Raw genomic sequence first — 26,503 nt, 5'->3', positions numbered from 1 at the left:
AAATCCAGCACCCCCCAAACTCTGGTGAATATAATATTGAAGGAGTAGTTTGGGACATTGTGGAAACCAATGATTTATGCTTAGAAAAGATAATTATTTTCAGATGAGCTCGACAACTAGTATTCGTATCAATCAGATTTAGAGCACTGCAGTCTCGACATATTAGAATTACAACTCAATTCACATTTACTTAAAGGGCTTTTCCCACTAAATAAATTCTCACATTTCAACCCCCTAGTGATGTTTACACAATAAAGATCATTTTAACCCCTTACTTTACAATTTTACACAGTGTTATTCCTGTTTTAGCTCCTATCACTCACAAGCCTGGCCAGTGCAAAATCCCAGGGTGTGGGCGGGGCCTCTCTAGGCAGACACTTCATGATCCATTTAGTTCTGTGGGCAGACATTGTACTAACACACTGACACATAGAGAGATGAGACAGATCAGAGATCAGGAGATGCATGAGATACCTATTACGTAAAGATATGACGGACACAGGCTGATAGTCCTTACACTGTCAGCTCTGAAAGATCTTTGTTCTCACAGATATGTTCTTGCCTCCCCCTTCCCCCTGATCACTTATCTGCTTGTAGTTTGCAGCTTCTCTCTGCACATGATGTGGTGCTGGCAGGAAGTCAATCAGTGAGTGTCTGTAAGCTTTGTGCTAGGCTGCAGTGGGCGGAGCTACAGGCAAAGAGCAGAGAGAGAGACTCACATGGGAATCCAAGATGGCGGCCAACCGACTCTAAGTCAGAAGTTACAGGGTCGCGTCTTGGGGCACCTGAAATTGTATACACCAGGACTGATAGAGACAATTTAAACTTGTATCTGTGAAGTGCTGAATTTTGTTAATAACAGTGAATTAGAGATTGTGTTATTTTGTTATCCGGAGTATATTTAAGAAACTTGTCTTCATGGGAATACCCCTTTAAAGGGAATCTACCACCTCCACCAAGCGATATTATCTACTGGCGACATTTTGTAGAAAAACGCAGAGTGATTTCCATCATAAATGTATTATTTCTGTCAGTTATGCCATTTACAAGATATTCCCATTTTAATCCATATGCTAATGAGGGAGTTGTGTACCCTCAGCAGCACAGAAATTCACTAAATCACTCACTTGTTCACCTAGTGCTATCCCATACTTCTCACAAAAGAACCCCCCTCTCCCCGCTTATCTGATGGAGAGTGGAGTGCCAGAAAAATTTATTTTTTAGCTCACAGGGCATTTCTGTACAACATGGTGACAACAGATTTTAAGGCTTGGAGGTGTAACACTAAGAGTACATACACATCACTTCTTTTGTAAACACTCAGAGGAGGCCAGAATAGCCCACAGAGGATGTATACAACATTTGTTGTGTATTGCATCCATCCCCAGCCTCCGCTGAGTGTACACTCAGGGATGTCCCCAGTGATATCACTGCCCGTATTATGAGAGTTACTTCAGTGCAGATGGGGCACCCTGAACATTGTGACAGCCAACCTAAATATCACCTGGGATGGGAACATTAAAAGAGCCAAATAAGTGGTAAGGTATTACTTTCCTCTGATAAGGATATTATACATCTTTTTCTATTAACATTGTTATTTTACCAATTCATGTGAGATTTTTAATGACCTTTTAATTCTTTACGCCCTTCCCGCATTGTATAATTCCTGGGATTCATTTTTTTGCTCCCTTCCATTATTTAAAAAAAAACATATAGGGGGCTTGTTTTATCCCAAATCCAAAAAAAAAAAAAGGCATCTCCACCATTTTCTTGTGTGCTCTGTTTTTCCGTCTTTCAATGTGCACTTCAAGTGACACCGTCCCTTTTTTCTTTGGGTCGCTTTGATCACAGATGATACCAAATTTATCATTTAAAAAAAAAAGTTTTTTTGCAAATCTTTTGTTTCAAAAAATCCTTAGATAACGTGTCATACTTTTGTGTACAGAGCGGTGTATGGTGTCATTTTTTTTTTGAGGGATGAGCTAAAGTTTTTATTGCTAAAGTTCTGTGGAACTGTACAAACTTTTGATGGTGAAAATGGTTTGGACACCATTTATCTTTCAGGGTTTATCACCGGGAATAATCGTTTTTTCTATCTTGGGATGTAGCGATACCAAACGTGTTTTTGATTATGTTTGTTTCAATATATTGTGGATCTAAGGAATTGGAGGTTATATAAACTTTTAGGTTATTTTATTGCTCCTACCATATACTGCAATAAAACTGTATTGCAGTATACAGGGTATTTCCCTCTCATCTAAGGGGTCTTCCTATTGCAGTAAATTAATGTTATTGTTTGAATTTTAACGAGTTATAAAATTTTCCAATATACTTTCTGTATCAATTCATCACAGTTTTCTAGATCTCTGCTTGCTGTCCTGCTGTAGGAAGCTGCATTGTTTACTTCTAGTGGACAGAAATCTATCCATGATCACACAGGAGCACTGCTTGTTATATCACAGAGAGTAATCAGAGCTGTGAGTTATAACGAGATGTGCACCTGTGTGACCATGGTCAGATTTCCGTCCACTGGAAGTAACATAGAAGCTTTCTATAGTATTACAGCAAGCAGAGATCTAGAAAACTGCAAGGAATTGATACAGAAAGTATATTGGAAAGTTGTATAACTTTTTATAATACAAACAAAAAGTCTTTAAGTGTCCCATGGAAATACCAGCCTGGGAGTCTCAGAGAGACTTACGGATTGCTGTCGCCCTTGGGTAGGAGGGGGCCACCCGAGCCATGATGGCTGTGTGCATGGATAACAATAGGTGTCCGGTAAATATGAGTCCTTCCTTAACAGCACTGTGACGTAGTATTCCACCACATGTGGTTAAGGGGTTAAAGCTTAAATAATTTTGTTTTTATATATATATATATATATATATATATATATATATATATATATATATATATATATATATTTTATAGAGATAATTCATACCAGACTAAACTTACTTTCTTCTCAATTAGTGCTATTATAATACAGAGGATGCGAGGTGATACAGAAGACACAGAATTACGAGTTTGGATCCTTGGAGGCCAAGGTGTGATCATGATGTGGTGTTATTGTGCCACCTAATGGCTAAAATTTGTCATTACACTGAAGATTTTGATTTGCAATTTAAGATTTAAGCCCTTTGAAACCATTTTCAGTGGAGACAAAATGCTACGATTTTGCACAGGGTGGTGTGTGCAGACCCCCCTATGCTCTGAGCGCTGTCAGTGACCGGGCCGCAGGCCGAGGTACCTTCTGGTTTATTGTGATGATGTACAGATATTTACAGGCAAAAGGCTGTGGCGGATCAAGGACACATACAGAGACGTACAATATCACTTCTGTGTGACCTGTGGAGTGAGGGGGTAAGTGACCACGCATACATACCGAAGGCTCCTTAACCCCTTAATGACCAGAGCCGAGCAGTAAGCAGGCCATTTTGCTTTGTTGTAATTCTTGCATAGCACCAGTGGTGGGGGAGATGAAAATTGTCAGGACGCAGAAATTACTATCACTGATAACAAGAGTTATTAAACTGTTACAGATTGAGACTCACTTATTAAAAATGCAATGAAATGAGCAAAATGAAATGAAAAATGCAGCTTTTTTTTTTTTTAATCCATGGTAAGACATTGTGGTGCGGCCCAGTTAATCCTCCTGGACATATGACATTGACAATATAGTGTCTGCTCTGATCAGGCATGACACTGTCATGACAAAGGGGGGCGCTTACTCATAGATCCAGGCACTGTGACTGTGGTCATCTTCTTATATGTGTTATCCTTGGCCTCCTTCCTTCTAAAATCAACTTTTATAATTATGGGGAGTGTTAACAGACCCCTTCAGTGCTGTAACTTCACAGTCTGTTACACTACACCAGGCAGAGGGAGGGGGAAGTGCTGAGGGAGCAGAGCGGAGGAGGAGGTAGCCTGTAAAGCAGCAGCAAGGAGGGGCTCTAGTAACACCCGGCAGAGCTCTTCAACTTTTATAATTATGTTAATGATTTTAGAAGGAAGGAGGCCCTGGATAAGAAGTATAAGAAGATTACCACAGTCACAGTACCTGGATCTATGAGTAAGTGTCCTTGGATTATCCTGCCTTATTTTGATGATAAATTTCCTTTAATACAGACGGGTTCCCCTTTTTAAAACCCCTCCCCTTTTCAATCTAGGCACAAAAATTGGCATGTAGCATCTAATGCATGATCTATCCAGAGCTACATAGACACAAACCTCGCTATCACATGGGCCGTGATGCTCCGGTCATTAAGGAGTTAAGACGCCAGGGGCATCTTCTAGACATAAGACTTTACATCAGGAGCTTCACCCCATGATCAGTGAATGTGCTTGATAAAAAAATAAGATTGTGGCAACTGCAAAACCGGCGCCGGTGCTCCCCTCATCACCTCGTCATCTTCTCTCCGTCATTTTTACAACTTAAAAAAATAAAAGGCCTTTGTGTTATACATACATATATATACCTATATATACCATGTGCCTAAAGGAAGACGTTGTGTGGGATGGCACTGCCAAACACAATCTGGAGCTCATGTGGACATGAGTATGAAGCTTCTGGACTCCGTCTTCAGAGGAAGGCAGGCAGGGAGATCTCCATGGGAGTTGAGGTCAGACGTAGAAATGTTGGCGAGAGTGAAGTCGATTTTCTCTCTTTGTGGGTTACATAGAAATGCGGAGGGATTACAAATTGTCCAGCTTGGCCCGTTTACTGGTTCGAGATAGATGCTGTGGGAATGGAAGATACAGAAATTAAGTTTTCTCATCTGCAGAACAGCGAGGTGAGGCCTGTACCTATAAATATGCAGCTCAACAGACTGAAGATATAGTAGATGACAACATATACACGTTACTTCTATCCATCTATCCATCCATCTATGTATCCATCCATCCATCTATGTATCTATCCATCCATCTATGTATCTATCCATCCATCTCCCGCTTGCCATGTGGCTTAGCAGTAAAGGAAATTTAATCTAAAGTTTTTAAAGGTTATCTTCTATCCGTGTGATTGGTGGCGGTTCAACCACTAAATCAAAAAACATGGGTCCCATTACCAAAAATTAGAGGAAACCTTTAATTAACCCACACTAACTAAACAAATCTTTGAAAACTTGTATTATATAGCAGTACAACTATCCCTATATTGTTATCCCCCATGCCTGAAACGTTCCACAATCTGTTTGTTAAAGTTGACTCCATACGAATCCGGTCATCGTCTTTCCTCTGAGCTGTGTCCGGCTTATTCATCTCCTTCTTGCTCAGGTGGACCTCCAGTTCATTCGCCTTGCTAAAGAGAATTCCTAAGGGGGTGGAGGCTTCTCTTCAGCCAATTACAGACACTCTGACTCTCAACCCCCTCATTCACCCCTCCCTGAAGAATTCTCTTTAGCGAGTCACACACAGCCAGCGTCTCTCACATTACTGAGGGAGGGGGAATGATGTAGCATGGTCACACAGGTGCGCAGCTCGTTATATCACAGAGAGTAATCACAGCTGTGTGATATAACAAGCCGTGCACCTGTGTGACCATGGTCAGATTTCTGTTCATTGGAAGTAATCAGAAGCTTTCTATAGAATGACAGCAAGCAGAGATCTAGAAAACTGCAAGGAACTGATACAGAAAGTATATTGGAAAGTTGTATAAGTTTTTATAATACAAACAAAAACATTAAATTTGCTGTAATGGGACTACCCCTGAAGAATTCTCTTTAGCGAGTAACACACAGCCAGCGTCCCTCACATTCCTGAGGGAGGGGGAATGATGTAGCAGAGCTGAGTTCACTGGGCTCAAGCATCCCCCCTGTCAATCAGGAAGCCGGAGGCTCGGCTGAGCAGGAAGAACACAAAAACCATAGCTGGCGAGTCAACTTCACAAATAGACTCTGGAGCTTTTCAGGCATGGGAAGGAATATTGTAGGGATAGTTTAAACTAATATGGTTAGTGTGGGTTAGTTTAACTTACAAGTGCAGTTAACCCTCTGTCACTCTAGACAGAGTACAGAAGCGCTTGGCATTGCCATAGAGAATGGTGCGCCACGGCAGATGTTGGATGTGCAGCTTCATTTATCGGGAGAACAGAGTCTTGGATCTTACGCCCAAATCTTGCCCAAAATAAGTCACTGGTTTAAACTCAAAAGAGACCCTAAACATGCCCCAGACTTCTCACATGGCATCAGCCGTTTTGATTACCGTACTTTTTGGACTATAAGACGCACTTTTTAGCAAGAAAAAATCTTGCTAAAAAGTGCCTGCGTCTTATAGTCCGGAGGTCAGGAGGATCCAGCACTGCCAGACCCTCCTGACCCTGTAATGGAGATCGGGTGATGCCCTGATATAGGGCTGCACCCGATCACCCAGAGAGGAGCCTCCGTACTGTTCTCTCCTCTTCTTACATCACCACATACTGCCGAGAATGGGGACATGCTGGGCTGGGACAGGGTAAGAAGAAGAGGGGAAGGGTTCTGTGTGTGTATAGTAAAGCTGTGTGTGTCTTCATGTGTACAGTAGAGCTGTGTGTGTCTTCATGTCTATAGTAGAGCTGTGTGTGTCTTCATGTCTATAGTAGAGCTGTGTGTGTCTTCATGTGTATAGTAAAGCTGTGTGTGTCATGTGTATAGTAGAGCTGTGTGTGTAACTGTAAGGATGAAGCAGAGCTGTGTGTGTAACTATATGGATAGAGCAGAGCTTTGTGTGTAACTATATGGATGGAGCAGAGCTGTGTGTGTAAATGTATGGATGGAGCAGAGCTGTGTGTGTAAATGTATGGATGGAGCAGAGCTGTGTGTGCTGTGCTTTAGTGCGACCAACAGGGATATTTTAATTGGTGTAAAATATATTTTTCCTTTTTTGGAAGCCTAAATCTAGGGTGTGTCCTATTGTAAGAAGAGTCTTATAGTCCGAAAAATACGGTACATATTCCATTAGTCTATCAATTAGTAAATGTGGGCTGCCAAGAGTCTGTAAAGGCTGGAAAATCTCAGCTTTTAGGCTACATGCACATGATGTATGCCCGCCGTACCGTAGTACATCGGCGCCGGGGGAGAGGAGGGGGAGAGCACTGCTCACCCCCGCCCCTCTCCATAGGAATGCAAAGTGCACGGCGCCGGCTTCGAAATGGTCCGGTGCCGTGAGGCCATTGAAGTGTATGGGGACCGTATATACGCCGGTCGTATATATATCTCCCATAGGTTCGTGTGAATGTAGCCTTAGAAAGCATCAGGTTTGTGGTTCTGTTATCTACAGAACCAGAGATTCAGGCAGTCAAAGACGCAATTGGGAATTTGAGCTGGGGATAAAAATCCAGTTCCCTACTATGTCTTAAACTGCCTGTATCTCTGGGTCTGTAGATACAGAACCATAATTCTGATATGATCTGAAAGATGAGATCTTTTAGATGAAACCACACTTTATTAATAGCTCATAAAGTTATATGCATATACTTAAATGATCGCTCAGACCACAACTAATAATGTTTTAACTTCTTCTTTATCAATAATGTTTTCACAACATTCACATGTAAAAAAGTAATAAATAACATCACCGTCATCCACTTCAGTATAGCACAAAGTCCATATATAAGAGATCAGTCCACACCGAATCCTTGTGGCTCACCAAAACACTAGACACAAGTATAGGTGAGCCACGAAGATTCGATGTGGACTGATATCTTATATATGGACTTTGTGCTATACTGAAGTGGATGACGGTGATGTTATTTATTACGTTTCTTAAAATGAATGTCTGGAAAACGTTATTGATAAAGAAGCTAAAACGTGTTATTAGTTGTGGGCTGAACAATCATTAAGTATATGCGTTTGTGGTTGTGATGATTGAGGGTTGTACATTTGTACAGACCATGTTCCACACTGAATAATTACATGAGCGGATTATATAGTTATGTCATAAAGATATGTGTTCTTAATCTAGATCTTAACTAGGAAAATCAGAGAGATTGGAGATTTCTGGGACATGAAGGCCAAAATTTGTGTCATACCGTTCCCTGTTGATAAAAGTGTGGTGCCAGCTCCAGCAGCCACGCCGACTCCACTGCAGTCACATCCCGCATGTAGTACTTATTAGTCTGGATCACCTCACTAAACAGAACCCTATGGAGTCAAAAACAAGACATGTATCATCTCATATTCTAATATGCACATAATACACAGTGTCTGAACAGGAGCTTTAGTCCCACTGAGAACAGGTCCAAATATAAGTATCCAAATGACCAGTGGAGGAACTAGAAGCTGATGGGCCCCAGTGCAAAGTCTGTACCAGGCTCCTGATTATAATGTATGGTGTATAGTAATAGTCTTCTCATATGGGAAAGTGACATCCTATGGGCCCCTAAGCCTCTTGGGCCCGGTTGCGACCGCACCCTCTGCAACCCCTCAAGTTACGCCCCTGCGAATGACCTAAAACATAAAACACTATTATGGGAAAATCCTATTAACCAACTATGTTCACAGTGGAGTATAATAAAATAAAAATATCTGGGCCTATACAGAAACACTAGGAACACACATTGTTGGGCCGAGGATCTCATCATCACAAGTAGTGAAAGTAAATTTTGAGGTTCTTAGACATTAACACGGAGGCCACAAGGAATCCGGTCCGGATGGATCTATTATCATCTTTCCAGTAGTAATGTGACCTCATTCGCTTCCAATACTTGTGTCGGAGCCAGTTTGCAGTAAATGCAGACAGGCGGACTCACCAGTTTGGAGGCTTCTCCGCATATAGAACGGATGTTGGGTGTATATGTAATTCATGGCCGTCTCTTACTGTCCTTAGGAAAAAGAAACAAAGAGAAATTTCCAAGGGAACAAACAATACATAAGCCCAGATAAATAACACTGACCCAAGGAGGAATAATACATAGCAACCCCCTCACTAAGAAACGTGAAAAAGAGGGAACAGTATTATCAATGACAAAACCACCTGCTAAGAAAAGATTCAAATGATTGAAGAGGGTCACTGGATCCTAGGTTTTACTGGAGATGAAGATCCAATAACTAATGAGACATTTAAGTCATCTCCTGTGGCTATGTAATATACACTCACCGGCCACTTTATTAGGTACACCATGCTAGTAACTGGTTGGACCCCCTTTTGCCTTCAGAACTGCCACAATTCTTCGTGGCATAGATACAACAAGGTGCTGGAAGCTCCTCAGAGATTTTGGTCCATATTGACATGATGGCATCACACAGTTGCCGCAGATTTGTCGGCTGCACATCCATGATGCGAATCTCCCGTTCTACCACATCCCAAAGATGCTCTATTGGATTGAGATCTGGTGACTGTGGAGGCCATTTGAGTACAGTGACCTCATTGTCATGTTCAAGAAACCAGTCTGAGATGATTCCAGCTTTATGACATGGCGCATTATCCTGCTGAAAGTAGCCATCAGATGTTACAGGGTACATTGTGGTCATAAAGGGATGGACATGGTCAGCAACAATACTCAGGTAGGCTGTGGCGTTGCAACGATGCTCAATTGGTACCAAGGGGCCCAAAGAGTGCCAAGAAAATATTCCCCACACCATGACACCACCACCACCAGCCTGAACCGTTGATACAAGGCAGGATGGATCCATGCTTTCATGTTGTTGACGCCAAATTCTGACCCTACCATCCGAATGTCGCAGCAGAAATCGAGACTCATCAGACCAGGCAACGTTTTTCCAATCTTCTACTGTCCAATTTCGATGAGCTTGTGCAAATTGTAGCCTCAGTTTCCTGTTCTTAGCTGAAAGGAGTGGCACCCGGTGTGGTCTTCTGCTGCTGTAGCCCATCTGCCTCAAAGTTCGACGTACTCTGCGTTCAGAGATGCTCTTCTGCCTACCTTGGTTGTAACGGGTGGCGATTTGAGTCACTGTTGCCTTTCTATCAGCTCGAACCAGTCTGCCCATTCTCCTCTGACCTCTGGCATCAACAAGGCATTTCCGCCCACAGAACTGCCGCTCACTGGATGTTTTTTCTTTTTCGGACCATTCTCTGTAAACCCTAGAGATGGTTGTGCGTGAAAATCCCAGTAGATCAGCAGTTTCTGAAATACTCAGACCAGCCCTTCTGGCACCAACAACCATGCCACGTTCAAAGGCACTCAAATCACCTTTCTTCCCCATACTGATGCTCGGTTTGAACTGCAGGAGATTGTCTTGACCATGTCTACATGCCTAAATGCACTGAGTTGCCGCCATGTGATTGGCTGATTAGAAATTAAGTGTTAACGAGCAGTTGGACAGGTGTACCTAATAAAGTGGCCGGTGAGTGTATATATTACACATATACACACCATGGTCATTTCCACTCCCTTATTTATTACCTGTAAACTCCTGTGGAATGAAGCTTGGCAGCATTGGCAAAGAATCCAGCCACTATACAACGCAAAATAGGATCCGGATCTCCTAGAGGGCAAAGAAATTTATCATTAAATTGGGTTGTCCCAACCTGTCGCTTAAACCAACCAACATGATCTAAAAATATATTTGAAAACTGCCTTTATACCGCAGTACAACTATCCCTATATTGTTCCGCCCCATGCCTGTAAAGTTCCACAGTGCCTTTGAAAAGTTTACTAGCCATCTATGCAAAACACCCCATGCAAATCATCATCTTTTCTCTGAGTGGTGTCTGGCATGTTCAGTGGCAGCTGATTTCTCTGCAGCCAATCACATACAGCCATCACCTCTCTCTACACCCTCATTCACCCCTTCCCGGGGAATTATTTTCAGCAAATCACAGAGCAAATGGTGTGAATGATGTAGCAGAGCCAAGTACACTGAGCTGAAGAGAAAGCAGGCCAGTTCTCAATCAGGAGGCTGGAGTTACGGCTAGGCTAGGAGAACATGGATATGTACACGTGTTGAGACAAACTTTATGAAGAGGCTGTGGAATTTTTCGCCATGGAGAGGAACAATATAGGGATAGCTGTAGTGCTATATAATGGGAGTTCAAAAATATGTTTAGTTTGTGTGAGCGCTTTAACAGCCACGCTCGCTTTTAGGGGGGCCATGAGCTGCAGTTCACCCCCGTGTTAGGACCTCCTTTATTTTCTTCCGTCACTCAAACTATAATAAATGGAAGTTTAACATGACTTTAATGGACTTTTAATGGTTTCCATTAGTGTCTGTTTCGCCACTTCTGTTATTTGAGTGGAATCCTTGATGGGGCTGTAGTGCTAGACTTTGCGTCTCAAGTCACAGACACTAACAGATCCATGACTTCTTGGAGGTCTGGATGCAGGTGTGAACTGGTGCATAAGTCATTCTACAAATTACAAGCACAGTAACCTGTACCCTGTTAAAAGTGGCATTAGTTGATCATGCCTTACATTCAGTGTCTACGGGACTGAAGGACACTGTATTCAGCTGCCCAAGTGACCCATACAGTCTGAATGGAGTGGCAGAGAGCTGTACAGATAACAAAGTGTCCCCCTAAGGCTGGGTTCACACCACGTTAATTGCCATACATTGTAAGGACATGTCAGGAGGATCCCGACGTGTCCTCACAACATATGGCACACTATATACCTACACAGTGGGATACATTGCACTGGGATCCTCTTTCCCCTACACAGGGGGCGAGGAGTGTACATCCGCAGCAGTCGGTGATTGGTTGCTGCAGATGAACGGAGTGTTCCCCCAGCGATTTCACTGTCCTAATATGGACAGTGACTTCACAAGGGTCCCTCCTCCTGCAGAGCGACATAGGCCAGGCTGTAGGGAGAGATGCAATATGCTTCATCCGCTCCTCATAGCAGTCCATTGTCTCCGCTAAGCACATACGTCTCTCATGCAGAGGCTGCAGTATGAAAAGACGTAGCTTGCTGTGTTTTTACATCCTGAATTTTTTGACGGACAGATCATATAGTGGCCAGACAGAAGAAGCAACTATGATTTGTCAATGTATACGCTTAGTGTATACTTCAGGTGCTTTCCAGAAGTATAGTCTTAGCATATACAAAAAAACGTGGTGTGAACTCAGCCTTATTGTGATCAGTGAAGATCCCACCGCTGGGGTTTCACAAACCAATTCACTGTTACCTGCTCAACTTCACTAGAGATCTCCCCTTCACTATAGAACTTATTATCACTAGAGATCTCCCCTTCTCTATAGATCTCCCCATCACTAGAGATCTCCCCTTCACTAGAGATCTCCCCTTCACTAGAGATCTCCCCTTCTCTAGCGATCTCCCCTTCACTATAGAACTTATTATCACTAGAGATCTCCCCTTCACTAGAGATCTCCCCTTCACTAGAGATCTCCCCTTCACTAGAGATCTCCCCTTCACTAGAGATCTCCCCTTCACTAGAGATCTCCCCTTCACTAGAGATCTCCCCTTCACTAGAGATCTCCCCTTCACTAGAGATCTCCCCTTCACTAGAGATTATACCTTCACTAGAGATTATACCTTCACTAGAGATCTCCCCTTCACTAGAGATCTCCCCTTCACTAGAGATCTCCCCTTCACTAGAGATCTCCCCATCACTAGAGATCTCCCCTTCACTAGAGATCTCCCCTTCACTATAGAACTTATTATCACTAGAGATCTCCCCTTCACTAGAGATCTCCCCTTCACTAGAGATCTCCCCTTCACTAGAGATCTCCCCTTCACTAGAGATCTCCCCTTCACTAGAGATCTCCCCTTCACTAGAGATCTCCCCTTCACTAGAGATTATACCTTCACTAGAGATCTCCCCTTCACTAGAGATCTCCCCTTCACTAGAGATCTCCCCTTCACTAGAGATCTCCCCTTCACTAGAGATCTCCCCTTCACTAGAGATCTCCCCTTCACTAGAGATCTCCCCTTCACTAGAGATCTCCCCTTCACTAGAGATCTCCCCTTCACTAGAGATCTCCCCTTCACTAGAGATTATACCTTCACTAGAGATCTCCCCTTCACTAGAGATCTCCCCTTCACTAGAGATCTCCCCTTCACTAGATATTATACCTTCACTAGAGATCTCCCCTTCACTAGAGATCTCCCCTTCACTAGAGATTATACCTTCATTAGAGATCTCCCCTTCTCTAGAGATCTCACCTTCACTAGAGATCTCCCCTTCACTAGAGATTATACCTTCATTAGAGATCTCCCCTTCTCTAGAGATCTCCCCTTCTCTAGAGATCTCCCCTTCTCTAGAGATCTCCCCTTCACTAGAGATTATACCTTCACTAGAGATCTCCCCTTCACTAGAGATCTCCCCTTCACTAGAGATCTCCCCTTCACTAGAGATCTCCCCTTCACTAGAGATCTCCCCTTCACTAGAGATCTCCCCTTCACTAGAGATCTCCCCTTCACTAGAGATCTCCCCTTCACTAGAGATCTCCCCTTCACTAGAGATCTCCCCTTCACTAGAGATCTCCCCTTCACTAGAGATTATACCTTCACTAGAGATCTCCCCTTCACTAGAGATCTCCCCTTCACTAGAGATTATACCTTCATTAGAGATCTCCCCTTCACTAGAGATCTCCCCTTCACTAGAGATCTCCCCTTCACTAGAGATCTCCCCTTCACTAGAGATCTCCCCTTCACTAGAGATTATACCTTCATTAGAGATCCCCCCTTCTCTAGAGATCTCACCTTCACTAGAGATCTTGGGCACTTTGAACTTGCTAAGAAGTTTCTTCAGCTGTTCCCGCACGGTGACCGCCCTCATAAGCCCTTTGTAGTTGAGAAAGTGCTGCTGACACCACTGGGAGCTCTTATTAAACTGCATGTGATGAAATACAAAATCAATAAGTTTACACTCCCACATGATCAGGGGAAATAAAATATATACTACGGTATAACCACAAAGTGGAATAAATCATACATTGTTTAGTATAGAGGAGTAGACCCGATGTTTCCATGCGACTCCAGTCCACACGACCCGGATCGGCTGTTCTAGTAATATGTCCGGGTCGCGGAAACATTAGGTCCATTCATCTCTAGCCATAAGGATATATAAAGTCACTTGGAGCCCTATGGAGCTTATCGCTCATTTATATTCAAAATTGAAATGTCAGAAACAAATATATACAGAGAAGTGAAAGGGTATCACAAGTTCTAAGTGAAATAAGGGTTAACCCTACATTACAAGGTGAGAAGAGAGCAAAGCTAATTCCATAGTAATGTCATGTACATACAATGTGTCTGCAGGGGGAATTCTTTAATGCAGGAAAACCACTATCAATCATTGACTATAAAAATTTACATCATACTTTAGAGCAACTGTAATCCAGGGAAAGCTGCACAGTAATAAGGAGGCCCCTCTGCTATCCTGCCACACGTTTGCCCAGATGGTGTTGTAGCCGGGCCTGCGGATTGTGCATACTTTTAGGATTCCATAACTGGTGCCCAAACTGGTCCCATAAATGTACGATGGATGATAAATGAGGCAACTGACCAGTGCACGGACGTGTTGCCATCTGTACAAACATGGAAAAATCCTGCTGTGTGTGGTCAAGCAATATGCCAATCAAATGCCCTCTCATGAGAGGCAACACATAGGGAAGCAGTGTGCCCTGGCCATGTCACTGACATAAGTGACCCTCATATCACTACCAGGTGTCACCCACAGTCACATGCAGTGGCTACAATCATCACTGCAGTGTGGGCAGTGTGTAGCTCCACAGCAAGACCAGGATGGAAGCATGGAAGCACTATCCATGAGATCATCACACTCAACTTGCAGAGGCCAGTATAGCAGCCAGAATTTTTGTACCAAAGGGCATATCCTAATCAAATCCTAATCTAACTTGGTGTGCAAACAAGAAACAATACAGCAAACTTTCATAAATATTGGCTATGCATAATATTATATATAGTGTATATAGTGTAGGTCCCCCCGACTTACAGACGACCCCTAGTTGCAAACGGTACTCTATTTTAGCCCCAGGCTACAATAAACATCTATAACAGTTATCACAGGTGCCTGTAATTAAACTTTATTGTTAATCCCGGTTCTTATGACAAACCAACATTTTTAAAATCCAATTGTCACAGAAACCAAAAAAAGTTCTGGCTGGGGTTACAATAATAAAGTATACAGTTCAGACTTACATACAAATTCAACTTAAGAACAAACCTACAGAACCAATCCTGTTCGTAACCCGGGGACTGCCTGTAAATATAGAGATGGCCAAGGTGGTCACACAGTGCTCGAGCGTATATATTAGGAGGCTCTGGCCTCTTGATATTCCCAGAGGACGGCTGTACTGTAGCTCCCACGCCAGACTCCTCTGCCACCAGGCATTTAATTGGCACAAGGGGGTAAATAGTATGCAGGAATTGTGACTATTCCAAGGCTTGCAGGCCAGAAAACTGGAGTAAAAGCACTGAGAACCCCCCCCCCAATATATTATGCAAAACAAAATCATCCCTTAGGCTGCATTTACATGAATGTATGTCTGCCGCCATAGCCGGGGGCATACGTCTGGCGCCATGGAGAGGAAGGGGGTTGACCCCTCCCCTCTCCATAGAGATACATGGCGCTCGGCGCCATGACACGGAGGACATGTCCTATCTTTTCCCTGTGTACAGAGAGGTACGGTGCCACACGTGTGCTGCATCGTACCACTCTGTACCTTTCTGTGCCCCCATTGCCGGCCTATGGGAGAAGTATATACGTTCCTCAATGATCGTGTGACTGTAGCCTTACCTTGATAAAAGCCTCAAAGACATTCAGCATGGTCAGGTGATCTCCCTCCTCCACCGCAAACTTCCGATGTTCTCTGGTCTATGAACAGAAGACATGAAGAAGTTTAGGAAAGAAAAGAGTAGCTGCCCTCATTCTGCAGGATGATGTGCACTCACCGCTTGAGATTTCTGGTTTGGAGGAACAACAAACACATTCTGAATTTGCATCATTGCCGCAATGCTGAGAATCTCTGCAGAACATCCAAAATTACCTGAGGAAACAGGAGATCCATGGGGAGACTGGACACTACATATGAAACAAATATTCCAATCTGTACAGATATAGCAGGGCTGTAGGACTGACAGGAGGACACAAAGGAACAGATGCATGAATAAAGGTTATAACTTCTACTTCTAAACCAAAACAATTTGATGCACCCAAGTTATAGCCGGGGATGTAGTGACTTGGGTGCCTATTAGCTCTTAGGCTAAGTTCACACCTACGTTCAGCAGGTTCTCTCCTCATTTCTGTTATTAATAGTTAGAAATATAGCGCTGCAGTCTGCGTCTTGCATAACCCCTTATATCTGCACCTGCTTTCCATTTTTCCGATTTTTATAGTCAATGCCTCCTACAAAAAATAACGTATTTATTTTTCGGGATGAAAAGTCGTTTTTAATAACAATTTTGGGTTTCATATGTCCTGCTGTAATACTTTTACAAACCCTTTGTGTCAAGTATATTTAACAAAATGCTAATCTAACATGTTTTTTCTAACAAAGATTTTCTGCATTTATTGTGAAACCGAAATAACATAAAAAAGCTTATTTTTCTGGGTCAATACGCACATAGCAATTCCAAATGTATGTACCATAACTTTTTTTTTTTTTATGTGCCTGTGAGAGGGCTTATTTTTGCAGAAAGACCTGTAGTTTGTATTTGTAAACACTTAAAGTTTTGATCGCATTTAAAATAATTTTTTGTGTGAAGGATAATTTAAAAAAATGTCACTTTGGGCAAAGTTTTATCTTCATTTTTATTTAGCTTTTTAGTCATACGGAATAAATACTATTATAGATTTTTAGCCGGTGTGTTTTAGAGTGTGTTTTGGCATTTTGGCTTGTGTGGGGGTTTTTTTTTACCTTTTTTTTTTTTTTTTTTTACTTTAACCCACAAGGAGACACTAACATGAGATCACTTGATCTCTTGTATAATGCACTGCACTTGCGTAGTAAAATGCATTATCCAGTCAGTTATTGACTTTCTATAAGACCATAACTCATAGAAAGATACTCACAGAAAGATACTACAGGAAGCCCAGGGGTTCCCTCAGAAGACCCCCGGCTGCCTGCGACATTATTGGCACCCCAGGATCCATGCTGCAGGGTGAAAATGATTGATAGAAGGAGATCACTCCCTCTGCAACTGCTTAGACACAGTGATCCATGTTTGACCAGTGTCTAAGGGGTTAAATACTCTGGATCAGAGCTTTTCCCACCCAAGGTGTTAGTGCTAGGTCTGGGCTATGTTAACACATCCCAGTGCTGACACCAGGTTTTGCAATCTTCTTCTGATGCAGCGCCGTAGAAAGGAGTCACATCAGAAGAAGTACCCCTAATGACCACCGTAATAAGCGGATACTGCAGGCAGAACTAGGCAATTATGACATTGATATTCTGGTCCCTAAAACTTACCAGACTCCAGCAGCATCTTGGCAAACATTGGGTTAAGAGGAAACTCTGCCATTCTTACACCAAGGGGCTCGGTCAAACGACAATGTTTATCCAAGCCTGCAAAAAGGGGGAAAAAAATGTTGTGATGTCAAGATATCACTGCTAATAACAAAATGTACAATGCTGTTAGCGTGTCTAGATGGGTAACTCCAATTATTTGGCAGGGCCACCAAGGGGAGGCTGTATATGTCCGAGGGTGCTGGAGTTCAAACTCCACAAAGACAATCTACATGTCTGCATAATCCCAGGCCCTTTGATACTACGGACTGTGGAGAGAAGCAGATGACAGCATTTGGGTACCACTTATTACTTGGGTAATACTTATTTCATGTATAGATATTCCATGCAGATACAATTATTTTGCTCTCTTACCTACAGCTAGTGCTAGTATTAAAACACAACTATATATAAAACTTATAAGACGTTTGTGACAAATCTTAGAGACAGTCAGAGACAACTACATGACAGACAAGACGATCCTCACCTCCTAGTGCATACAGCAGCTCCAAAGCCTGAACCATAGACTGTGCTGGCGGCGGCTGGGGAAAGGAGAAGAGAGGACAGCATTAAATCACAGGAAAGTGTTATACGTGACAACACGGAGCAAATGTTTTTAAAACCTGGGACAAACCCTTTAATAAGGTTGGTTCATTCCAAGCAGTCCCATACAGATGGAATCTGATCAACCATAACTATCCTGAAAGTAGACCCCGATTTTCCACCAACAATTGCTTAACCCCTTAAGGACGCAGGATATTTCGTTCATTTCTCGCTCTCCAACTTCAAAAATCCATAACTTTTTCATTTTTACGTGTACAGACCTGTGTCTGTTATTTATTTTAACATGCTGTGTACTGCGAAGCTGAAAAAAAATTCCAAATGTGGAAAAATTGAAAAAAAAACGCACGTGCGTCACACTCTTGTGGGCTCAGTTTTTACGACTTTCACTCTTCGCTCCAAATAACAGTTCGCTGCGATCGCGGTGATACCAAATTTATACAGGTTTTATTGTGTTTTAATACATTTTCAAAAATTAAACGAATGTGTACAAAAAAGAAAAAAAATTTTTTGTCAACTTCTGAAGCTAATAACTTTTCCATACTTTGGCGCACGGAGATGTGTGAGGGGTCATTTTTTGCGAAATGAGGCGACGTTTTCATTGCTACCATTTTGAGGTCTGTGCGACATTTTGATAATTTTTTATTTCATTTTTTATGTGATGTAAAAAGGTGTAAAAGTTGCGTTTCGGACATTTGGGCGCCATTTGCCGCCTCGGAGGTCACCGCCGGCCGTAACCGGTTTTATATTTTGATAGATCGGGCATTTTGGGACGCGGCGATACCTAATATGTTTGTGATTTTTACTGTTTATTATGTTTTATATCCGTTCTAGGGAAAGGGGGGTGATTTGAATTTTTAATATTATATACATTTTTTTTATTTTTTAAACTTTTTTTTTCTTTTTTTTCCCACTATTTCTTAGACCATCTAGGGTACATTAACCCTAGATGGTCAGATCGCTCCTACCATATACTTTGCCGGCGGCGTTGAGAGGGTTAATAGCCGCGATCGGTGCAAGCACCGACTGCGGTTATTAGCGGTGGGGGTTTTCTGCAAAATGCAAAACCCCCCACCTTGGTATGAAGAGGACTCAGCCCGTGAGCCCCTTCATACACTCCTTATACCTCTGCGCCGTAGAGCTACGGCGCAGAGCGTTAAGGGGTTAAGTCACCTAAATTCCCAAATTACAGCTTAAAACTGCAAAATGAAATATCAACACAAAACGTTACCACAATACTTTCAATTGATAAATCAGTTTTCATAAGATAAGTACATTATGCCGGTTATCTCAAGTACATAACAACAGTGATTTTTAGCTGGTGACAGGTTCCACTAACCTATGATATGAGGATTTCAAAATACCTTTGTCAGCACTCATTTTAGTCGTTTACAAAGCTACATTACCTGGCTCCCTGTCAGTAACATGTGGTGAGTCCCAGAGGGAAGGGAGAGCAGTTGACGCCTGTGTCTTCTGGATACATTCATCCTTTACTTTACTCCATCCCCCAAGATGAATGTGGAGGATAGGAGTCCGAGGCACAGGAATCTGCAGCTCCCCCCTATATGGGCTCACTACTCACTGCTGGCAGGGAGCCAGGTAATGTGAAATGAAGTGTTGGCAGTAATCAGAATGATGGTATTTTTAAAATCAGCAGAGCACAGGCTATTGGAACCTGTCATCATCTAAAAATGACATTCCTGGGAACAGGTTAGCTTTAAAGAGGACCTGTCACCACAAATAAGGCACCCCATTCAAATATATCTGCCTAATCCAATCCCCAACCCCCTCCCCGGTCGCCACTCCCCCTGCTTCCAGTTCTCACGTTTGCACATGTGCAGTTAGTCCCCGTAAGAGGCATGAAGCGCGAAGCGGGCAGCGCTTGCGCAATAGATGACGGCAATGCTGCCAGCTTCAATGAAAGGAGACATCAGTGGGGCAGCGCATGCGCACTTAATCCCGGCGAACGAGAATTGGAGCCCGGGGTAGTGGCGGCCTTTGAAGAAAGAGGAGTGCCTGGATGGCCCCCTAAGGAGTAAGCCGGACCGCTGGTCCGTTGATCAGACCTGTAAGTATGTTATAGTGAAGTATGATTACAGCCAGGGTTATGAAATGGGCAGCTTAAGAAAGGGGCTGTGGAGTAGATTTAGTAGATATGTTTGGATGGGGTCACTAATTCATTGTGACAGGTCCTCTTTAAAGCCAGCGTAGATTTCCTTTAAGGCAGCTGCACATACGAAGGATGCGGTTGGTCCCAAAAAAAACCCTACTTACTGACAGGAAGTGGAAGCGCAGGACATTGTCTATCCCGAGGGCTTTCAGTTGTAGGATCACAGGTGACAGGTTACTCCTCTGCATCTCAGGGACTGTGGATGGGGGAAGCTTTTGGAAATCCTCCTCTGGAAAAAAGACAAAAAACAAAAAGCCATCAGGAGTGTAAACCGCTGGAATTTTCTAAATAGTTCCCTGGACTTTGGGCAGCACAGATGACAAGATATAATATGGTATCATGCCCAACAACTATATTGCATGGGTCCTATTCTAATTTACAGGATCTGGGAGTAAAGTGAATCTCTCTATGCCCCTTCTGGGTAGAAGGGTAACAGAGAATAATAAGAATATTAATCTTTATTTATATAGGACCAACTTATTCCGTAGTGCTTTACCAATTGTAGGAGACACAAAATAAAATAAGATATTCTAGAAAATAGTCTACCTTGTCTGACGAACCTGCCTCCTGCGCATGTGCAGAATAGCAGATTTCGGATAGGAGGAACAAAGGGGCTACTGGGGCGTGGAGTAGCCGCGCCGTGTAGCCTCAGCTCTGGCTACTCCACGTCCCAGTAGCCTCTTTACAAAATTTACATACGGGCAGTCCCCGGGTTACCTACAAGATCGGTTATGTAGGTTTGTTCTTAAGTTGAATTTGTTTGTAAGTCGAAACTGTATATTTTATCATTGTAAGTCCAGCCAGAACTTTTTTGGTCTCTGTGACAATTGGATTTTAAAAATTGTTGGGTTGTCATAAGAACCAGGATTAACAATAAAGATTCATTACAGACACCTGTGATAACTGTTACAGCTGATCATTGTAGCCTAAGGATAAAGTACAGTAAATTACTAATATCCAGAGGTCCGTTTGTAACTAGGGGTCGTATGTAAGTCGAGTGTTCTTCAGTAAGGGACCACCTGTATTAGGGGAATAAAAGTTATCAAAAAAGTGCGGGAGCCCTTAAAAGGGATATCCTCATGTCCTTTATATACAGAGCACCCGATCTACCTATAGAGATAGATTTGTGGTGGTAGATTCCCTTTAAACGTATCGAACATCACCTTTTATTAACCTAACATGCACACGTCAGCCATGGAGCGGTGTCATAATTAGCATTTGCCCACGTACACAATTAAGAAGCCCTGCAGATTATGACTATTGTATTAGTGTACATCATATTATATTAGCGCTCCCTTTTTCTCAGCATATTCCTGGACTTCCATTACAATAAACTTCCTGGGCTTAACAGTATGAAGCTGAGTCACAATGTATACACCCATGTAACAGGGCCGAAGACGGTGCCATCATCGAGATCATGATGAGCCGACATCCACCTTTCATCTAAAGATGTAATGAGACATCATTTGGTCGGAGCAGTTTTCTTCATACATTTTCCCCTAAACTGCTTAAAGTCTATAATTGTCAGTTCTGTGGGTTAGCAGGGACTCTTTGGGGGACATGTATGATAGTTTCTTTCTTTGGTGTAAGTTTTTTCCACCTTATGTATGATCAGGTCCTTTTTCTCGTGATACATATTTAGTTTTTCCTAACCTGGCAGGTGCAACTTTTGGCTTCTTTTTGAGACTTTTTATTGCAAACGTCTCAAATCCACATGGGCACAAGCCACATGAGGGGGTTATATGCAGGAGAGGATACAAGCCACATGAGGGGGTTATATGCAGGAGAGGATACAAGCCACATGAGGGGGTTATATGCAGGAGAGGATACAAGCCACATGAGGGGGTTATATGCAGGAGAGGATACAAGCCACATGAGGGGGTTATATGCAGGAGAGGATACAAGCCACATGAGGGGGTTATATGCAGGAGAGGATACAAGCCACATGAGGGGGTTATATGCAGGAGAGGATACAAGCCACATGAGGGGGTTATATGCAGGAGTAGACACAAGCCATGTGAGGGGGTTATATGCAGGAGTAGACACAAGCCATGTGAGGGGGTTATATGCAGGAGTAGACACCAACTTAAATTTTGTATTCGAGGCTGTGTCCTGCATTTTTAAACACTCTAGCCCCAACCCAGGGAGACGATGACAAATGAGGTTGTGGTCACACGTTGCGTTTTGAAACACATTGCAACAGCTGAGGAGAGGTGATTTGTAATTGTTAACATTTGCATTTACAAAACGCTTAGTACACGTGATGTTAACGTCACGTTTACATTGCGTTTTGTAAACGCAAATGATAACAGTAATGTAATTAGGCAAATTGTAATGTGTTTCAAAACGCAATGAAAAAGCCGCTTATGTCCTCACCCTTAGAAGTAACCCAAAAATTTAAGAATGAAAAAAAAAGCAGGTTACTGTACAAAATTTTAAACATTTAAAGCATGTGAAATAATTCCATTTAACCCCTTAACGCTGAAGCCACTTTTCACCTTCCTGACACGGCCCATTTTTTAAAATCTGACATGTGCCTATTTAAGTGGTTATAACTTTGGAACGCTTTAACATATCCAGTTGATTTTGAGATTGTTTTTTCGTGACACATTGTACTTCATGCTGGTTGAGAAATTTAATCAATATATTTAGTATTTATTTATGAAATAAATGGAAATTTGGCAAAAATTTTGAAAAAAACAATGTTTTCCAAATTCAAAATTTTCTACTTTTTGGAAAGTTGGTCATATCACTAAAATAACTTGATAACTAACATTTTCCATATGTCTGCTTTAACTTGGCATCATTTTTCAAACATCTTTTCCTTTATTTAGGATGTTAGGAGGCTTATAACTTTAGGTGCAATTTTTCAGATTTTCACGAAAATCATCAAAACCTACTTTTGGAGGGTCAATTTAGTTAGAAGTGACTTTATAAGGCCTACATGACAGAAAACCCCCACAAATGACACCATTTTAGAAACTACACCCCTCAAAATATTCAAAACAACCTTTGGGAATTTTGTTAACCCTATTAGTGTTTCATGAGGGTGAAAGATAAATGAAAGTGAAATTAGAGAAATGTAATTTTATCTTACTATAGATTCATTGAACACTAAAATTTGCACCTTCACAATGGGTTAAAAAGGAAAATGCATTTTACAATGTTTAGGGCAATTCCTCCTGAGCATGCCATTACCCATTTTGTCACTGTACCCTGCTGTACGGGCACAGGGGGGCACTTGGAATGGAAAGAGCGTTGTTTCGTTTTTGCAGGGCAAATATGGCTGAAAAAGTTTTCATGTGTCAGGATGCATTTGGAGAGCCATAATGGTACCAAAACAGAGGAAAGCCCCAACATGAGACACCATTTTGGAAAGTACACCCCTTGGAGAGTTTAGCAACGTGTAATTTGTGTATTTTCCCCAACAGGTGTTTGATTCAATTAGGCCCCAAAAGGGAAAAAAGGTGAAAATTTTCTCAAAAAAGTCACTTTTACCCCAAATTTTTGTAAGACACAAGGGATAAAAGATGAAACAACCCCATAAATGTGTAAAACTATTTCTCCTAAGCACAGAACTGCACCACTTTTGCATATAAAGTGTTGTATGGGTACACAGTAGGGCTCAGAAGAGAATGAGGGGCTTTGGCCTTTTAGAAGCCAGATTTGACAATCATCCTTTACATGTGTCAGGATGCATTTGGAGAGCCCTAGTGGTACCAAAACAGAGGGGAACCCCAACAAGTGTCACCATTTTGGAAAGTGCACCCTTTGGAGAATTCAGCAAGGTGTAATACGTGTATTTTCCCCTACAGGTGTTTGCTTCAATTAGGTCCCTAAAAGGAAAAAGGTGAACATTTTCCCAAAAAAGTCACTTTTACGGCTAATTTTTGTATCCCATAAGGCATTAAAGATGAAACAACCCCAAAAAATGTGTACTAGCATTTCTCCCAAGTATAAAATTGCCCCACACATGCAAATAAAATGTTGTATGGGTACGCAGTGAAGCTCAGAAGGGAAAGAGGGGCGTTGGCCTTTTAGAAGCCAAATTTGACAGACATCCTTTACATGTGTCAGGATGCATTTAGAGAGCCGTAGTAATACCAAAACAGAGCGGAACCCCAACAAGTATCACCATTTTGGAAAGCACACCCCTTAGAGAATTTAGCAAGGTGTAATATGTGTATTTGTCCGTAAAGGTGTTTGGTTTAATTAGGACTTAAATAGATAAAAGGTGAACATTTTCTTATAAAGGTCATTGTACCCCTAATTTTTTATAGCCACAAGGGATAAAAAAATGTAATAACCCCCCAAAATGTGTAAACCTATTTCTCTCAAGTGTAGAAGTACCCCACACGTGTATATAAAATGTTGTATGGGTGCACAGTAAAAGGAAAGGGGAATGTTTGCCTTTTAGAAGCCAAATTTGACAGAAATGTTTGACATGCATTTGGAGAACCCTAGTGGTATAAAACAGAGAAGAATCCGAAAAGTGTCCCTAATTTTTGAACGCACACCCCTTAGAGAATTTTGCAATGTGTAATATATGTATTTGCCCCTACAGGTGAATGATCCAATTAGGCCCTAAACATTAAAAAGGTGAAAATTTTCCTATAAATGTCACTTTACCGCTAATTTTTGTAAGCCACAAGGGATAATATATTAAATAACCCCAAAAAAGGTGTAAAACTATTTCTCCCGAGTGTAGAAGTACCCCACATGTGCATATAAAATGCATTATGGGCGCACAGTAGAGGAAAAGAGGGATGTTTGTCTTTTAGAGGCCAAATTTGCAAGAAATCCTTCACATGTGTCAGGATACATTTGGAGAGCCGTAGTGGTACCAAAACAGAGGAAAACCCGAAAAGTGACCCTAATTGTTGAATGTACACCCCTTGGGGAATATAGCAAGGTGTAATATGTGGTATAGTGTAATACACATGGTGAAATGAGCATTTTGAACATATAGGTGGTTTCCAAATACGATGTGCAATGGAGTCCAAGATGGAAATTGCAATTATTTCTGGAAAGTTCAGTGCCCGTTATGTGGCGCCCCTTATGAAATAATGGAGGCGTACAGGGAGCAACGGGACATAACAGTTGCTACAATTATTCATTTTACCGAAATTAATTCACAATAGCTTGGGCGTGAATTGTGAATGTGTTGCGTATAAGGAGGTAGAATATACCAGGGGACCAACTAAACTTTTGTCACTCTGGAGTTGTCGCAGGTCTCTTAGTAGTATGTAGTGTCCATCCTTAGTATGTAGTGTCCATCCTAACTTCTCTTTTGGAACAAACTCTTTATTGAGTCCTACCTTTAGAAGCAGCAGAATTCACCGGGAAAATGCTGTCCTAGCAAAACACAGGAACATCTAAACCAGAGATACTGGGGCCGTGTCCTTCTTGTCCCAATATTAGTTTCCTAATATCTTCCTCTTGAAAACGGAGAAATGATACGGCAGGACATGCACATTGGAACAGCTCGTAAGAGTTGTACAGCATAATCTGTACATTGTGCACGGCCAGCGCTTTTGTACCATATCTTCGTTTTCCGTAGGGAAATTATAGCCAAGTGTTGCTCTTATTCACCTTAGCGATGCCCATTGTGACGAATATTGCTGCTTTTGGCTGGACCAAATCGACCAGCCAATAGCGACAAACATGGACAGAGGGGGGCAACAAAACCCCTCTGGACCGCAAAGCAAAATTGGTGGCTGTCAGGAACAGCCGCCACCCTGCCCCGATCACCGTGTCTACAGACATGGTGACCGGTATTACAGACGTCATAAGTAAATTCGCTGCTATTGGCTTGTCTGAATTGATGAGCCAATAGCAGCGATAATAAACTGGGGGTGTGTGGGGGGGACGTAACCCTTCTGGTCCATGGGGCAGGATGGATGGCTGTCAGGAACAGCCGCCATCTTACCCCGATCAGTGAACAGCTGCCGTCTTACCCTGACCGGTGTTGGAAAGTCACTACCCGCCGCACCGTTCTATAACAACGCTCGTTGGGAATAGGCTATACAATCTTTATTTATTTTTTAAGCAATTTAGACAAATAAGGGCTTATTTTTTGCGAGACGAGATGCACTGTAAAAAAACTTAATTTTAGTGGGTTTTTAGCTTATTGAAGCAATTTTATTAACTTTTTACGTGTGGAGGAAAATAAAATCATCAATTCTTGTTTTGGATTTTTAGCATTTTTTTGGGGGGGGTGTTCACTGTAGCATAACAATAATATATTATCTTTATTCTACGGATCACTACGATTACGGTGATAGCTCATTTATATAGTTTTATTTTTATTTGTCCAATTTTATTGAAGGAAAACTAGAATAGAAAAAATTGCATTTGTTTTAGTATTGCCATTTTTATAGTGGCATAATTATAGTATTTTTTGGT

General features: G+C 42.1%; 1 protein-coding gene across 1 annotated transcript in view; it reads right to left on the bottom strand.

The window, feature by feature from the left end:
• Positions 1 to 3,243: 3,243 nt before the first annotated feature.
• The window catches only part of DHX35 (DEAH-box helicase 35), a 35,691-nt gene continuing 12,431 nt past the window's right edge, over positions 3,244 to 26,503 (bottom strand). The window contains exons 13-22 of the mRNA XM_072112159.1: positions 20,203 to 20,327; positions 17,855 to 17,909; positions 17,332 to 17,427; positions 15,815 to 15,909; positions 15,660 to 15,737; positions 13,601 to 13,730; positions 10,343 to 10,424; positions 8,729 to 8,800; positions 8,009 to 8,120; positions 3,244 to 4,740 (exon numbers count right to left, since the gene is read on the bottom strand). Of these exons, the coding sequence (XP_071968260.1) occupies positions 4,696 to 4,740; positions 8,009 to 8,120; positions 8,729 to 8,800; positions 10,343 to 10,424; positions 13,601 to 13,730; positions 15,660 to 15,737; positions 15,815 to 15,909; positions 17,332 to 17,427; positions 17,855 to 17,909; positions 20,203 to 20,327 (890 nt within the window). The 3' untranslated portion in view covers positions 3,244 to 4,695. The remainder of the gene's footprint in view (positions 4,741 to 8,008; positions 8,121 to 8,728; positions 8,801 to 10,342; positions 10,425 to 13,600; positions 13,731 to 15,659; positions 15,738 to 15,814; positions 15,910 to 17,331; positions 17,428 to 17,854; positions 17,910 to 20,202; positions 20,328 to 26,503) is intronic.

This window comes from Engystomops pustulosus, chromosome 6, assembly GCF_040894005.1.
Source record: "Engystomops pustulosus chromosome 6, aEngPut4.maternal, whole genome shotgun sequence".
Taxonomy (NCBI): Eukaryota; Metazoa; Chordata; class Amphibia; order Anura; family Leptodactylidae; genus Engystomops; species Engystomops pustulosus.
The sequence above is the reverse complement of the archived record's forward strand: the minus strand, read 5'-3'. Positions and strand labels throughout refer to the sequence as shown.